At 39.1% G+C, this 16,204-nt stretch overlaps 1 protein-coding gene and 1 long non-coding RNA gene across 3 annotated transcripts in view; one reads left to right on the top strand and one right to left on the bottom strand.

The window, feature by feature from the left end:
- The window catches only part of ada (adenosine deaminase), a 53,551-nt gene that overhangs the window by 27,487 nt on the left and 9,860 nt on the right, over nt 1–16,204 (top strand). For both annotated transcript variants that reach the window (XM_003220632.4, XM_062978888.1), the window contains exons 6-8: nt 11,565–11,689; nt 12,587–12,658; nt 15,470–15,571. In XM_003220632.4, coding sequence (XP_003220680.2) covers nt 11,565–11,689; nt 12,587–12,658; nt 15,470–15,571 — 299 coding nt within the window. The remainder of the gene's footprint in view (nt 1–11,564; nt 11,690–12,586; nt 12,659–15,469; nt 15,572–16,204) is intronic.
- The window catches only part of LOC134298484 (uncharacterized), a 54,667-nt gene that overhangs the window by 27,140 nt on the left and 11,323 nt on the right, over nt 1–16,204 (bottom strand). The gene's annotated exons all lie outside the window — the stretch shown is intronic.

Raw genomic sequence — 16,204 nt, forward strand, 5'->3', positions numbered from 1 at the left:
TGCGATAACAACACAACTAAACGCCCCAGAAATACAAAACTTGGCAACACAATGCAAAAGCCTTGCCTCCCAGTTGTAACAACACAACCACACCACAAAACCACACAGGACCCACAAAACTCACAACAACGCATCGTGACTATGACAACACAACTAAACGCCCCGTAAATACAAAACTTGGCAACACAACGCAAAAGCCTTCCCTTCAGGTTGTAACAACACAACCACACCAAAAAACCACAATTCGGACCCATAAAACTCACAACAATGCATCGTGACTATAACAACACAACTAAATGCCCCAGAAATACGAAACTTGGCACACAACTAAACGCCCCAGAAATATAAAACTTAACAACACAACGCAAAAGCCTTGCCTCCCGGTTGTAACAACACAACCACACCACAAAACTACAATCCGGATCCACAAAACTCACAACAATGCATCGTGACTATAACAACACAACTAAACGTCCCAGAAATACGAAACTTGGCACACAACTAAACGCCCCAGAAATATAAAACTTGACAACACAACGCAAAAACCTTGCCTCCCGGTTGTAACAACACAACCACACCACAAAACCACAATCCGGACCCACAAAACTCACAACAATGCATCGTGACTATAACAACACAACTAAACGTCCCAGAAATACGAAACTTGGCACACAACTAAACGCCCCAGAAATATAAAACTTGACAACACAACGCAAAAACCTTGCCTCCCGGTTGTAACAACACAACCACACCACAAAACCACAATCCGGACCCACAAAACTCACAACAATGCATTGTGACTATAACAACACAACTAAACGCCCCAGAAATACGAAACTTGGCACACAACTAAATGCCCCAGAAATACAAAACTTGACAACACAACACAAAAGCCTTTTCTCCCAGTTGTAACAACACAACTACACCACAAAACCACAATCCGGACCCACAAAACTCACAACAACGCATCGTGACTATAACACAACAAAACGCTCCAGAAATACAAAATTTGACAACACAACGCAAAAGCCTTGCCTCCCAGTTGTAAGAACACAACCACAACACAAAACCACAATCTGGACCCACAAAACTCACAACAACGCATCATGACTATAACAACACAACTAAACGCCCCAGAAATACAAAACTTGGCAAAACAATGCAAAAGCCTTGCCTCCCGGTTGTAACAACACAACCACACCACAAAACCACACCGGACCCACAAAACTCACAACAACGCATCATGACTATAACAACACAACTAAACGCCCCAGAAATACGAAACTGGGCAACACAACACAAAAGCATTCCCTCCCGATTGTAACAACACAACCACACCAAAAAACCACAATCCGGACCCACAAAACTCACAACAATGCATTGTGACTATAACAACACAACTAAACGCCCCAGAAATACGAAACTTGGCACACAACTAAATGCCCCAGAAATACAAAACTTGACAACACAACACAAAAGCCTTTTCTCCCGGTTGTAACAACACAACTACACCACAAAACCACAATCCGGACCCACAAAACTCACAACAACGCATCGTGACTATAACACAACAAAACGCTCCAGAAATACAAAATTTGACAACACAACGCAAAAGCCTTGCCTCCCAGTTGTAAGAACACAACCACAACACAAAACCACAATCTGGACCCACAAAACTCACAACAACGCATCATGACTATAACAACACAACTAAACGCCCCAGAAATACAAAACTTGGCAAAACAATGCAAAAGCCTTGCCTCCCGGTTGTAACAACACAACCACACCACAAAACCACACCGGACCCACAAAACTCACAACAACGCATCATGACTATAACAACACAACTAAACGCCCCAGAAATACGAAACTGGGCAACACAACACAAAAGCATTCCCTCCCGATTGTAACAACACAACCACACCAAAAAACCACAATCCGGACCCACAAAACTCACAACAATGCATTGTGACTATAACAACACAACTAAACGCCCCAGAAATACGAAACTTGGCACACAACTAAATGCCCCAGAAATACAAAACTTGACAACACAACACAAAAGCCTTTTCTCCCGGTTGTAACAACACAACTACACCACAAAACCACAATCCGGACCCACAAAACTCACAACAACGCATCGTGACTATAACACAACAAAACGCTCCAGAAACTCATCCACCTCCCCAATCCCTACATTCACACTTGGCCTCCAAAAAAACAATTACAATAATAACAATGACAACAACAACAACAATAAGAATCAACACCATCACAGGCAAGAAAGAGCCAGGCACTGAGGCTGAGAGGCCAGTCAGTGCTACACTGGGCCTCCAAAAAACAATACAGTAGCATCTAACTTATCCAACCTTCATAATCACTACAAGAACAATAATAATAAACACCTACACAGGCAAAACAAAAAAAAGACTATTGTACCACAATAAAAATATAAACCGCACTCAGCAGAATCAGACATTACAATTAACAACAAACCAAAGACAACAGGGATCTCAAGCAATTATCAATCAACACAAAAATTGAAGAAGGTAACAGACTTCAAATACTACTACTAATGTGAGTATAAAGAAGGGTGGAGGTCACAGCATCAATACAACCTAATGTAGACTGACCAACACCACCAGACTAAGCCACAGCAACGCGTGGCCGGGCACAGCTAGTTCTTAATATAATTTTATCATGTTGGAAATAAAATACTTATACTAAGACATGAAAATTCATCTAATTTTTGGCTATATGCAAACTATAAGAAACAAGTTTCAGCTGTTGTTCTAACTTTGTATACATAGCTATTCAATCATGCAAATAAGTACTTTGTATTTATTATAGCTACCTAAAACTTTACTGTGCTGTTTACAATGGGCTTACACACTTACTTACATATGTACAGTTGGCCCTCTACGTCCATGGATTCAACCAAAAAAATCCATACATAAAATTGATTTTGCCATTTTATATAAGGGACACCATTTTACTACACCAGGGGTCCCCAAACTACGGCCCGCGGGCCACATGCGGCCCATCGGAGCCATTTATCCGGCCCGCACGCCTTTTCCTCCCCCCGTGGGCAGCTTTCCCACTGCTGCCGCTAAGGAAGATTCACAGGGGGTGAATAAAAGGCTTGCACCATTCCTCCCTCCCCCCCGGGGGCAGCTTTCCCACCGCTGCCACTAAGGAAGGCAGCGGGAAAGATGCGTGCTGGGAGAGGGAGGAGAGAAAGGTGCATGCCTTTTCCTAACCCCGCGGGCAGCTTTCCCTCTGCTGCTGCCGAGGAGACAAGCAGGGAGACAAGGCAAGACAAGCAGGGAGTCCGCATGTGCCTCTCTCCCTCCTCAGTCATTCCAATGTGAATAACTGAAAGAATACTCTGCAGCCCTGTTGTGGATTCATTTTTCTTGAAGGCTAGCAATCTTCCAACGGTGATTGTTGTTGTTGTTGTTGTTGTTGGTCAGGGGTTCTTTATGTTTTGGTGCACAAAAGCAGAAGGGGGGTTGGATTAGATGGCTGAAGGACCATGCTAATTCCAACCATGTTAATTGCAGTATTATTATTATTATTATTGTTATTATTATTATTATTATTATTATTGGATGGCTATCTGTCAGGGGTGCTTTGATTATGGTGTGGTGCACAAAAGCAGAAGGGGGTGGAGTAGATGACCCAAGGGGGTCTCTTCCAACCCTCATTATTTTTATGATGATGATGATGATTATTATTATTAACATTGAGGCTTTATTTGTTCCTTTTTGTTTGTTTTTTACTTCAAAATAAGATATATGCAGTGTGCAAAGGAATTTGTTCATAATTTAAAGAAAAACTATAATCCGGCCCTCCAATGGTCTGAGGGACCGTGAACTGGCCCCCTGTTTAAAAAGTTTGGGGGCCCCTGTACTACACTATAGTGTATAATGGTATCTGATCATCCACAAATTTGGCCTCGATGGTGGATCCTAGTACCAAAGCCCAGAGGATACTGAGGACCTACTGTATTTGATTATGCGCTGTCTCATGAAAATAGGTCTTCAAATTGAAATTTTTGATTTAGGATTACAAGAACTTATCAGGCATCCAACCCTTTGCTTCCTGAATACTTTATGAAACAAGATACTTTCGGTGGTAAACTAATGATAACAAACTTTCTAAAACTTAGGAAATAATGTACTGAGTTTTAATTGATATGTATTGCTTTTGTATAAAAGACAAAAAGTGACATCTGAGAGACTAGTTTGTTAGGGTGTATGGAAGTAGTGTATATCCATTGAGTATATTTACAGACATTTAATGACAAATCTGGCCCTATCTTTGGTTTAGAGGAGCATGTACAGTAAGTCTAAGTTAATTATTAATTTTCTATCTTATCTCTGTCTCTTGCTTTCCGCAAAGACTAAGTGTACCATTGCTTTAGGATTAATCATGTCCTAACCCATGTTCTGCATTCCATCTTAATCATAGATCGTTTCAGGCTAATGAGAATTTTTTGCCTCTGAGTTCAGTGAATATAGGAGTAAATTAGAAATAGTGTTAATGAAACTTTGCCCATGCAGTGAGACCTTAGCAGATACTGATCTTTGTGGGATTTGAAAATACTATCTTGCACCTAGAATGATCTCTTTACACTACAGTACTTGGCATGCAGTTTAGTTAACAGTGCCAAGTTGTGATAGAATTTCTGCTCAGGACTTCATTATTTAAGAAAATATGCATCTTAAAGCTATCTTAGTATGCTATCTGGGGGGCAGGTGATGGGTGGGAGCTTCTAGGTGGAATCAAGTTGAGAATCATGTTTAGCTCTTGAACATGGTTTTGAGCTCAATATTACTTCTAAAATCCCAGGTACACCAGCTGTTTTCACTGCTGACAGTGATTGCTCTAGTGACTTCCAGATAGACGACTGAATTGTGCTATATGATGCTGACCTTGACATTCTGGAAATGTAAAGGGGTTCAAAATAAAGCTGACCTTCCTGGGTCTTTCTAATCTGAGGGAGCATCATATTCTCTCTGAAACCTCTTCTAGGCACCAAGGTAACTGATGCCTTATGTTAGGTTCAAGTCACCTGTCAACATATGGTGACTTCATACATTTCATAGGGTTTTCTTAGGCAAGGAATAATCAGAACAGGTTTGCCAGTGCCTTCCTCTGAAATATCGCCTTCAGCACCTGGTATTCATTGCTGGGCCTCCATCCAAGTACCAACCAAGGCTGAAACTACTTAGCTTCCAAGATCAGGGTGCCTTTAGAGTATTTGGAACATAGGGCTATGTTTTTCTACTACACACTACAAGCTAAACTTTAAAAGGTATTTGAAGCTGTTTTGAGTTTTGTTAAGATTTAAGAGAAGTAATCCCATTTCTGAATTTGGAGAAGAAGCAGAACTTCATTACCAGTTTTTTATGGAGAGAAGTCTAAAATCTCTGATGCTATGATTAGCTCAGTTGTTGGAGGAAAACTAGTCGGTGGACCAACTCCAATCTGAAAAGCAAAGTACAGTCCAGCAGAGCAAATAATAATTAACTCAAAACAAATTTACTAATGAATATTAGTACAGCTTTCAAGTCAGCAATAGAATTTTGTGATGAAAAGCATGTGTAATAACTAATTATTTATTTTAAAATGTCAACTTGAGGGTAGGCCCTTTAATGAAGTATAGTCCAAATAAATCAGAATTGCAATTATAGCATGGTTTTGTAATGTGGCTTTCTATCGGAACTTAACTTTCTTTGTGTTGCTAGTAGGTTGCCTAATGATTGAACCTCTTTCATGAGTAATTAGTTTTCCATAGTAGAAGATTTTTATAGGAATATATTGATTAAAAATTGTGAAGCATATCTTTTGTTCTGTAATAAACTGGTTTTGCCTGAGAATTATTGATTTCTGAGGAATGTAATTGTACCATTGTTTTGCTTTCTGCTGACCTAGGAATATGCGAAAAGAACCTTTGCAACTAGAGATTAGATAATGAAATAAGCACTCCCTTGTTCTTTCAAAAGTCAATTATTTTTATGTATGTATATGCATACACACACACACACACATGGATTTTGCATCATATAGATATAATGCACAGCTGGAAAACCATATATGCTTTGTTACATGAGCATTTGTAGTTTTTCTTTAAAACAGAAGAACTTCTTGTTGACTATATATTCTGATTGGCCATCAGATATAGGCAAAAATATGTTGTTGTTTTTTCTGGTTGATCCCTTTTTGGTTTTTAAGGGCCTGTCAAAACCTAGGCACTGTTTCAGCTGTTAATTGATATCCTCTACTGCAGAGACAGAATAGCTAGTTTTAATGTATTTTTTATTTCATTGGCATTGGTATTGTTTGGATAATCTTAATTGTAACAAAAATTGATAATTGTATTGCATGTGAAAATGTTTATTCATTTTCCATAGTAAAGGAGATTCTATGGTTTTACCTATACCACAAAGGGCTACACTAAAGCAGCTTGAGGAACAAGTGGCTCTCTGGACATGACTGACCTACAGTTCCCATTAAACCTATAAAATATAACCAATGATAAGAATCAGTACGAGTTGCAAACTGGTAACATCCAAGTTTATGCACTTTCTGTTTCTGTCTCAGGCTGCAGTTTTGAAGTACATATCTGAGAAATGTCTATAATAAGGAGTCAAAGGTGGGAGCTCCTCCTGGTTGTGTCATAGTCTTCTCTAAACATTAGATTGGCATGCTTTTACAAGGACTCTTTCCTGTCTATTCCAGTGACTAATTTTTAAAGAGATTAAAGATAATTTTAAATGTTCTTTGTCTGGAGGACCAGTTCACTGGAAAGTAGAAGTTACAACCAGTAAGAAGTTGAATTGGTGCAATTTACTAAGAAAATAATGTTATTGTGAAACTTCATAGAAAGTTAAGATCAAATTTTGAGGTCTGTGTACATAATGCTGACAGTTACAGTTTTGCTGAGCAGATTATATGAAAACATAGTTTTTATGCATTCAGAAGGATTTTGTTAAATATCGTTGGTAACTATCATCAGTGTATACTCTACTAAATGCAGTGGAAGAATAAAACAAACAGACCTTTCGTTTTCAGTAGACCAACTGCAGAAACCCAAGGGAAAATTTGTTCTAAAGAAGTTTTTGGTATGAACAAAACAATGTTACTGATGAATCTTAGAAATTAGGAATTTGCATATTAGGAAAAAAAGGAGTGGTTTTGCATTAGACCATGGGCTTGGCCAAATTATAGGCCTGGTTGTCTCCATGATCTAGCCCAGTAAAAGTCTTGCTTAGCCTTAAAGGCAGAATGCAATAATGTTTGTTGCGATCAATGGAAGGTGTTCTCCCAATCAGTTCTGAGGTAAGGGTAAGCTGCTCGTCCCTTTGTTTTTCTAGAGAACTCACATGCACCCACACTCCCCACTTCAGTTTTTTGGGGAGAGGTGTTTACTTTTTGGGCAGCAACAAATAGCCAGAGACATGAAAAATGGCTTCATGGACTTCATAGTGGTTTTTTTTCCATGCTGTAAGCCTTCTAAAGCTCTTCTAACAAGAACTTTATTTTGTGTTGTCAAAGGCTTTCATGGCTAGAATCACTGGGTTGCTGTGAGTTTTCGGGGCTGTATGGCCATGTTCCAGAAGCATTCTCTACTGACGTTTCACCCACATCTATATATAGCAGGCATCCTCAGAAGTTGTGAGGTCTGTTGGAAACTAGGCAAGTGGGTGGAAGGTTCAGGGTGGGGAAAAACTAATGTCTGTTTCATAGAATCATAGTTTCCTCATGTTTGAGGAAATTGTGAATATTGCAATTGACCACCTTGATTAGCATTGAATGGGCTTGCAACTTCAAAGCCTGGCTGCTTCCTGCCTAGGGGAATTCTTTGTTGGGAGGTGATTAGCTGGCCCTGATTTTTTTCTTGTCTGGAATTCCCCTATTTTCTGAGTGTTGTTCTTTATTTACTGTTCTGATTTTAGAGTTTTTAAATACTGGTAGCCAGATTTTGTTCATTTTCATTGTTTCCTCCTTTCTGTTGAAATTGTCCACATGCTTGTGAATTTCAATGGCTTCTTTGTGTAGTCTGACAAGGTGGCTGTTAGAGTGGTCCACCATTTCTGTGTTCTCAGATAATATGCTGTGTCCAGGTTGGTTCCTCGGGTGCTCTGTTATGGCTGACTTCTCTGGTTGAAATAGTCTTTAGTGCCTTTCATGTTCCTTGATTTGTGTTTGGGCGCAGTTTCTGATTGCATGCCCAGAGCTGAAGTCAAGTGAATCATCTTCCTTAGGTTTTTGGGAAGCTAATGCAATAGTTTTGTTGTCTTCTTAATTATAATGGCAAATTTAAAGCACCTCTCAATTGGGCACTTTCCACTGTCAAACAGACTTCTAGAAACTAGACAGGAAATACTTTACAATTTACTTTCATATCTATTTCCCCTAAAGAAAAAAAATCCTCTTTTGTATATTACACTCCTTATAAAGATAAATGACCTCTGAATTGGTTCATTAAGGAATGTCATAATGAAGGGAAGCCAAAGATAGGTGTCTCAACTTGAAGCCCTTTAGTTTGTTTAGCATAGCAGCACATGAAGGTTGGACAGCAGCCAGGGGCACTTGCCAGAACACTTGCCTCCATTGTCCTAATGCCAACCTTTAATGAAAACCATGTGTTTAACACACAGCTTCCTAATGTTCATTTGAGTGATTAGAAGGATAGACCCATAAAAGCCAAAGCAACCATTTTTCATTCTTCACTCTCTGTTAAATGTATATGGCCTACAAGAACCCATACAGAAACAGTACAACGATGTAGAAGAGAAGAATGTCCAATGAAATATGTTGTAGTCTGTTTTAGTTTCTTTGCACGCCGATGTTGTTGGCTTGGATTCAAAGCTCGCCTTTCATGGACAGAAGGGCTCTGCTCACAAAAGATGCCTTTTCCTGATATTCAAGGATATCTCTCTCACACACCACTTCTGTACCACAGTTTACTCCATTAATTTATCCCAGTTGGTCTGTGTAGTATTCTCAGATGGCTGTTCTATGGAAGAGGAAGCAAGAAGCTCACCTTCTGCCAATCCAGCTCCATATGCTTAAATTGGATCCAATGAAAACATAGTTTGTGTTTCTAAAAACCAAGCAGTAAGAGTATTATGAAAGAAATTTCCTGGAGAAAGTTTTTCCAACATTGTACCCTAACAAGACCTGCCAAAGTATTTTAGGATAATTTTTTGTACTTTCCACTCCATGTATTCCCTATTTGATCTGGCAACCTATTGCTTTCATAACAAGATTCCCTGAACCACTCAGCTCTTAACATTTCAACTCTTTCCTCTTGTAAAAATTAGTTCTCTAAAGGTTTATGCTTAACACCATGCGTTGCTATTTTTAAAACATTTCCTTGTGTCATAAGGAATTGTTTTAAAGTTTGTTTTGTTGTTGGATTCTGCATAAGTAAATGATGGTATGTATAAAGTACTGATAGACTATTTTACAATTCCTGTAAAATGGAAAGAATATTTTTCAACTTGTCTGTTTCTGTGCTTTTCCTCTGCACATTGCATTAGATGTCAGTCCTTATTGTCTTAGCATTGGGAAAAGTCAACAAAATATTGTAAAAGAACAACAATTAAAAACCAGCTGACCATGAATATATCACACACTCTCAGCCTCAGAGGAAGGCAAATCCTAACCCTCTCTGAACAAATGTTGCCAAGAAAAGCCCTTTGCCTTAAGCTCACCATATGTAGGTGCAAACAGAGTTCATACTACTTGATCTCACTGATCTCAATGGCATGACTCAGTGCTGTGGAATCCTGTAAGTTATTATTTGGTGAGGCACTAGCGAAGGCCCTCACCTCACCAAACTACAACTCAAAGGATTACACAGCATTGAGCCATGGCAGTTAAAGTGGTGTAAACTGCATTAATTCTACCATATGGATCAGGCATGGGAAAACTTTGTCTCTCCAGGTGATTTGGTCTTCCAACTCCTAGAGAGCCCAGCCAGCTTTCCGGGTGTTAGGAATTGTAGGAGCTGAAGTCCAAAACACTTGGAGGGCCGACGTTTGCCCATGCCTGATATAAATGCATCCCTTGAAGGCAAAGAACAACAGTGCAAGTTGTTCAGATTTAACTTCTACCAAAAGGTATTTATGTAGACAATGTACAACATTTCACTTCATTGGGATTGAAAGTGAAAAAGTAACTGCATGACTACATTACCATGCAAATAAACTTGATGTGCTTCCAAGGTCATATATTGGGCTTATTCACACAACCTCTGAGTTTATAATTCACTGCTTGTTTGTTTATGTGGACTGATTCCGATGGACAGAAACTGTGTTCTGTCCCAGTTGGGTCAGAGGTGGGACCAGACTTTGATTTGGCCTGCTCCATTTAAAATTCTTCATATGCATTGATTGCAATTTGTGTTTGTGCTGAGAGTGCTTTGCCTTGGCTTACCCGAAATCTGGCACAGATAGATGCAGCAAAGGATTGTATGGGTTAGCATTGAGTCAATCCTGAAAGAGGAAAGGGGAGGAGGGAGAGATTCTTAATTTGTGACTTCAACTCTTGCATGTGAGTGCTTCTTTATTACCTTCAAAGTTCAATGTTCATTTCCTAGCATCTACAAGGGCTCTTGCCTGAGAGCCAGGATAAGTCTTTCTGGTCACTGTTTACTGCAGCATTTACATAGAACAGCCTGGAATGATTATCTACTTACAGACATTTCGCCTTGCTGTGTGTGCGTATCTAATTGGTATAGCAGTGGATTTACAGAGATATAATCACATTTCATGTGTCAAATGAAATAGACTCTTTGCTATTTAGTAAGTCCATGAAAATAGACTTTTTCATTTATAAACCAGGATGTTTAAGGCTTATACAGTAGAGTCTCACTTATCCAACACTCGCTTACCCAACGTTCTGGATTATCCAACGCATTTTTGTAGTCAATGTTTTCAATATATCGTGATATTTTGGTGCTAAATTCGTAAATACAGTAATTACTACATAGCATTAATATGTAATGAACTACTTTTTCTGTCAAATTAGTTATATAACATGATGTTGTGGTGCTTAATTTGTAAAATCATAACCTATTTTGATGTTTAATAGGTTTTTTCTTAATCTCTCCTTATTATCCAACATATTCACTTATCCAACGTTCTGCCGGCCCGTTTATGTTGGATAAGTGAGACTCTACTGTACTATAAATCTGTCAATATCTGACATCCTTTAAACAGAGCAGGGAAGTTATAGCTAGGATAATATTTTGCAGTATGTGTAGGTACCCCAAACATAAATATACACCTTGTAATTCACGTCTGGAAATTTAATTAACCCATAGCTGGAGTGTTTTATGTCCAGAAACAAGCTCACTTATAGTTTCTGGGCAGTATTCAACATTTGTCAAATTTTGAAAGCCCTTTTCAGAAGGAAAAGCCTGGGAAAACAACATGATGTTTTTGTATGACAGCTGTTTTCCTGTGAATGACACATGTAATTCAAGTGAGACTTTGGGTGTTTCTGGGGAAAATCTCATCCTTATCGGGTTTTTCCTTTCTTTCCAGGCTGGTCACCAGAAGTAGTAGAATTGTGTAAGAAGTATCAGAATGATTCAGTGGTTGGTATAGACTTAGCTGGGGACGAGTCAATATGTGCCGAAACCTGCTCAGAACATCGAAAAGCTTATGAGGTTAGTTCAGTTGAGTCAATGTCAATCAAGTATCACTGTTGTGTGGCTGGAGAATATTGGCATACGGCCTCCCTTCTAACATTGAAACCAAAGGCAAAAAGCACAATAAACTACCTCTTTACATTTTAATGCAATAATTATGCAAAAAATCAACAAGGAAATTGGGGCATTTGGGCTACAGACCATGTCATTAGGCTGTTTTTCAGAGCCCTGGGCTCTGACACTCCATCTCCACATTTTTCATTCACCCTGTCTGGGCCTAAAATGAGGTTCCCTGAGCTCCCTGTTGGGGGCCTGAAAAATTTGGCAACAGTAAATGTTTTCTGAACATTACCTAGTGGTTGTTTTAGACATTTGCACTAATTTGTTGTGCTGTGTTTACAATGGTCTCTGCAGTCGTTGCTTCAGCTGTACTTTCCAACAAAGGAAATCAACCTGTTTAGCAAGCCTCGCAAATGCAGATTTTTTCATTAAATGTTTGATTTTTATACCTATTTCATATATTCACGTATATACCCAGGTCACGTAAATATTTCTCAGACCAAAAGGGGTCCTAAGTGGAAAAGTTTAAGAAACCCTGAATGTACCAATAGTGGCGGGTTTATTGTAGGTAAAACTGCCTAACTTTGCATCAGTAACAGAGAAAAGTTCAGATTATCCTAGGGTGGCTTGTTTTTCATACTAAAGACGAGAAATTGGTATCTTTTGCTTTGAATATATTTTAATATCTATTCTGATAAAAATAGCAATGCTAGGCATTTTATTAATTTATATGAGCTAATTTTTTCTAAATTCAACAGCAATGAAAAAGGAAGTTTGCAAATTCCAATTTTAACTGTGTTAATGCCTCTCTGACAGCAGTCAGTTACTTCAAATCTCCTGTTCTGTTCTGTTCAGGAAGCTGAACGATGCGGCATTCATCGGACTGTTCATGCTGGTGAAGTTGGAGCTCCCCAGGTCATCAAAGAGGTAAGAAACTGTATTGAAGAGCAATAAAACTAGGTATTTTCAGGAATGCTGCTGATTGACAATGATATCGAAGATGAAGACACCACAAGGGCCATCCAATCCAGCCTTCTGTCCTGCAGGAATCAAAGCAGTCCTGACAGATGCCCACCCTACCTTGGTTTAAAACTTTCCAAAGATGGAGACTCCACCATGCTCCAAGGCAACACATTTCACTGTTTATCAGCTCTTTCACTGTATGATTTCATTAGGTCAGATCCAAAAAGTTGTGTGAAGTCTTCTGGATGAGCCAGGTATTTCTCTGCGCTTACTCCAAAGTTAGTAAGGCCTGGGCTGTGGCGCAGGCGGGAGAGCAGGCCAGCTGCAATTAATTGCAATGAATCACTCTGACCAGGAGGTCATGAGTTCGAGGCCCGCTCGGAGCTATGTTTGTTTGTCTTTGTCTGTGATGACTCATGGGCCATGTAGTCCCGTTCCTAGTACTAATGTGGCAGATGAAGAGGAAAACTTGGGTTTCCCACCGTTTCAGCCAGAATTGGAGCCTTTGCAGCTGCAGGATGTTTGCCTTCCAGAAGTCAGCCAAACAAGCCTTGGGCAGAAATCTCCCCCGTTCTCTCGCTGGGATAATTATAATCGAGATAGAGGCGCTAGGGAGGCGAATCGCCGAAGCGCCAGGATCGCTGCCAGACAATTAGCTGATTAAGCCTGTTTCCCTTGGGAAATCTTAAGGAGTCATGCATCTGGACATAGTATGGGTTTCACTTCTTGTTCCCCAGGGAAAGTGTTCCTTGGCGGGAAAACAAGATCCTATATAGGTGTTTACCCGCAAGGAGATCCTTGCGGAGTCAATTCGTCAGCTTCAGGAGTGAGATCGTGTGTGGACTACGTTACTCCAGTTCCTTGTTTCCAGGACCTTGCCACGGACCTTGTTCTAGTTCCAAGCCTGCCTTGTTCCCCGGACCTCGCCACGGACCTCGCCACGGACCCTGTTCTTGCTTATTGCTTCTTGTTGCCTCGTATCAAGCCTTGTTTGCCAAGAATCCAGTTTGTTTCCAGCCTTGTTGTCAAGTTCTATGGACTAAAGGACCTTGTCATTTCCCCACACTTTGCAAGGCAAAGTGTGTGTTTCGGTTATTGGATTATAACCTTGGACTCTAATATCTCATATTGGACATTGATTTCCTGGACTATATTTGACCTTTCCTAAAAGGTCTACTTCTGAACTATATTCTTCACTTGTTTTTATTGACTTTATATATTCCTTTAATAAAGATATTAGATAGATTCTGGTCTCTGCATGGTTATTGGTGCTCTGCAGCCTGGGTCCTGACATTGTCCTATGTTAAAAGGCATTGAATGTTTGCCTATATGTGTAATGTGATCCGCCCTGAGTCCCCCTTCAGGGTGAGAAGGGCGGAATATAAATGCTGTAAATAAATAAATAAATATTGGGGGTTTCTTTTGAGAAACATTGTATTAATTTTGAAGAGTTGTTATTAGAAAGAACAATTGGGGTGGACATGTGTGTTTAGTTTCCATCCCATCTTTATCCTTATAAGAAACCTTAATTTAAATACAAACTACAACTGAAACAATGCAGAATACAATAGTTTAAAAATAACGCAACAATACTATTAAAAATTAATTTACATGTTCATTTAAAAGCATTAAAAAGATAAACTATGACACAGCCTATTTCAGTTAAAAGTTAAAGACCTGCCAATATATATAAAATATTTGCCTGCTGATGAAAGAGAGCATAGAGACTTTTGTAACCATACAAAAGTGTGTTGTGTCTTCACATAGGCCTTTTTTAAATCCTTGTTTTATTCTGCAAAATGTATTTTTTCCAAATACCTGTGCATTTTTGGTTGTAGAATTCAGATACTTCATGGCAAAGGTATAGACACTTTGGAAGCTATGCTCATTTTTAAATGGGATATTGTTACTATAACAAAAACATGGGACAGCAGTGGCAAACTATCAGGCAGATATACTTAGATTCTTGGATCTGATTTTACTTATTACTGTGGACATTGGGGACTTGCTGTTCAGACTGCCCTTGAAAGATTGATTCAAAAGTAGTTTTGGACTTACGATGATCCTAAAACCTATCACAGGATATTTTTTTAGGGCAGTGAGTATGTGACTCATCCAAGGTCACCCAGTGGATTTCCATGGCTAAGCAGAGATTTAATCTTGACTCTCCACAATGGCAGTTCAGTGCTCAAACTGCTACACCACACTGGCTCTCATAATTTGAAATTACATGAGCAAGCATCAAACCCAGACATAATCTGAGGTTCTTGTTTGGAGTGCAAACAATAGAGTTTGCAATCCCAGAAGTAAGGAAAACTGGTTTGTAGCCTAAAAAAAAAAAGAGGTATGGGAAACCACACAGAAGAGAAATAATGTGCAAACTCAGTACTTATTCATACAATGCCAACCCATTATTTCTTCTATTAACCTGGAAATAACCCTAGGTATGTCCAAGAGGCCTGTGCCAAGTATAGTCGAGCTGTATTTCAAGCTTTTCACCAGCACTTGAAAAAGTTAGATAACAACAACTGCAATTTTGTAACCCTGAAAACTGCAATCTTTTAATCCCGCAATTTTATAAGTCTTAAAAGTTTTCCAGGCTTTGTATTTTCACATATTATGATTCATATTTATTAAAAATTACATTTTTAGTTCTGGATCTATTAATGAAGTTTCGCTAAGTTTCATTTTGTTGTTGCTGTGCTAAGTGCATAATTCATATCAACCTGGTTTGCTAATCTTCATACTTCACCCCCATCCTATGAACCTTTACAGGCCATCAATATCCTGAAGGCAGAACGAATTGGCCATGGCTACCATGTCTTTGAAGACGAAAGTCTATATCAACAGCTTTTGAAAGATGCTATGCATTTCGAGGTAATGAAATATGTTACACCTAGAATCTTTCTAGAAATTATTTTGCATAAGTTATGGTTCACAGGAAGCTGCCTTATAACAGCCAAAGTACTGATTCTTCTAGGTCTTTAATATTTATAACTGGAATGGGTAGTTGGTTGGGGTGGAGTGAAAGTCTTTTTAAACTCTTCTCTGACCAACAATGACACTGAAGCATTTGAGAAAGTTTTTTTCTGCGCTATCTGAAAATGCCAGGGATTGAATTCATGATCTTTGCATGTAAGACACGTGTTCTTGTTGCTAAAATGCAGCTATGGGAATTCTGTGGCAGCAGAACATTTTGGAATAAACAAATTAGACTCATATTAAGAGTCTAATGTTTAGTGAAATCACAAGATTTAGTTATGTTAAGTTTGACTAGATTTGATTCCCCACAACTAACCAGCAGATATAGGATATACATGATGCAGTCTGTTTCTTAATAGTTAATATTAAATATATGAAATATATATATGTTTCCCTGCATATATATGGTTAACTGCTATCTGGTGGCCAAGGGGGTAAAAACCTTGTGACTTGAAGGTTGGGTTGCTGACCTGAAGGCTGCCAGGTTCGAATCCCACCCAGGGAGAGCGTGGATGAGCTCCCTCTATC

The sequence above is a fragment of the Anolis carolinensis genome, chromosome 4, assembly GCF_035594765.1.
Source record: "Anolis carolinensis isolate JA03-04 chromosome 4, rAnoCar3.1.pri, whole genome shotgun sequence".
Lineage (NCBI taxonomy): Eukaryota > Metazoa > Chordata > Lepidosauria > Squamata > Dactyloidae > Anolis > Anolis carolinensis.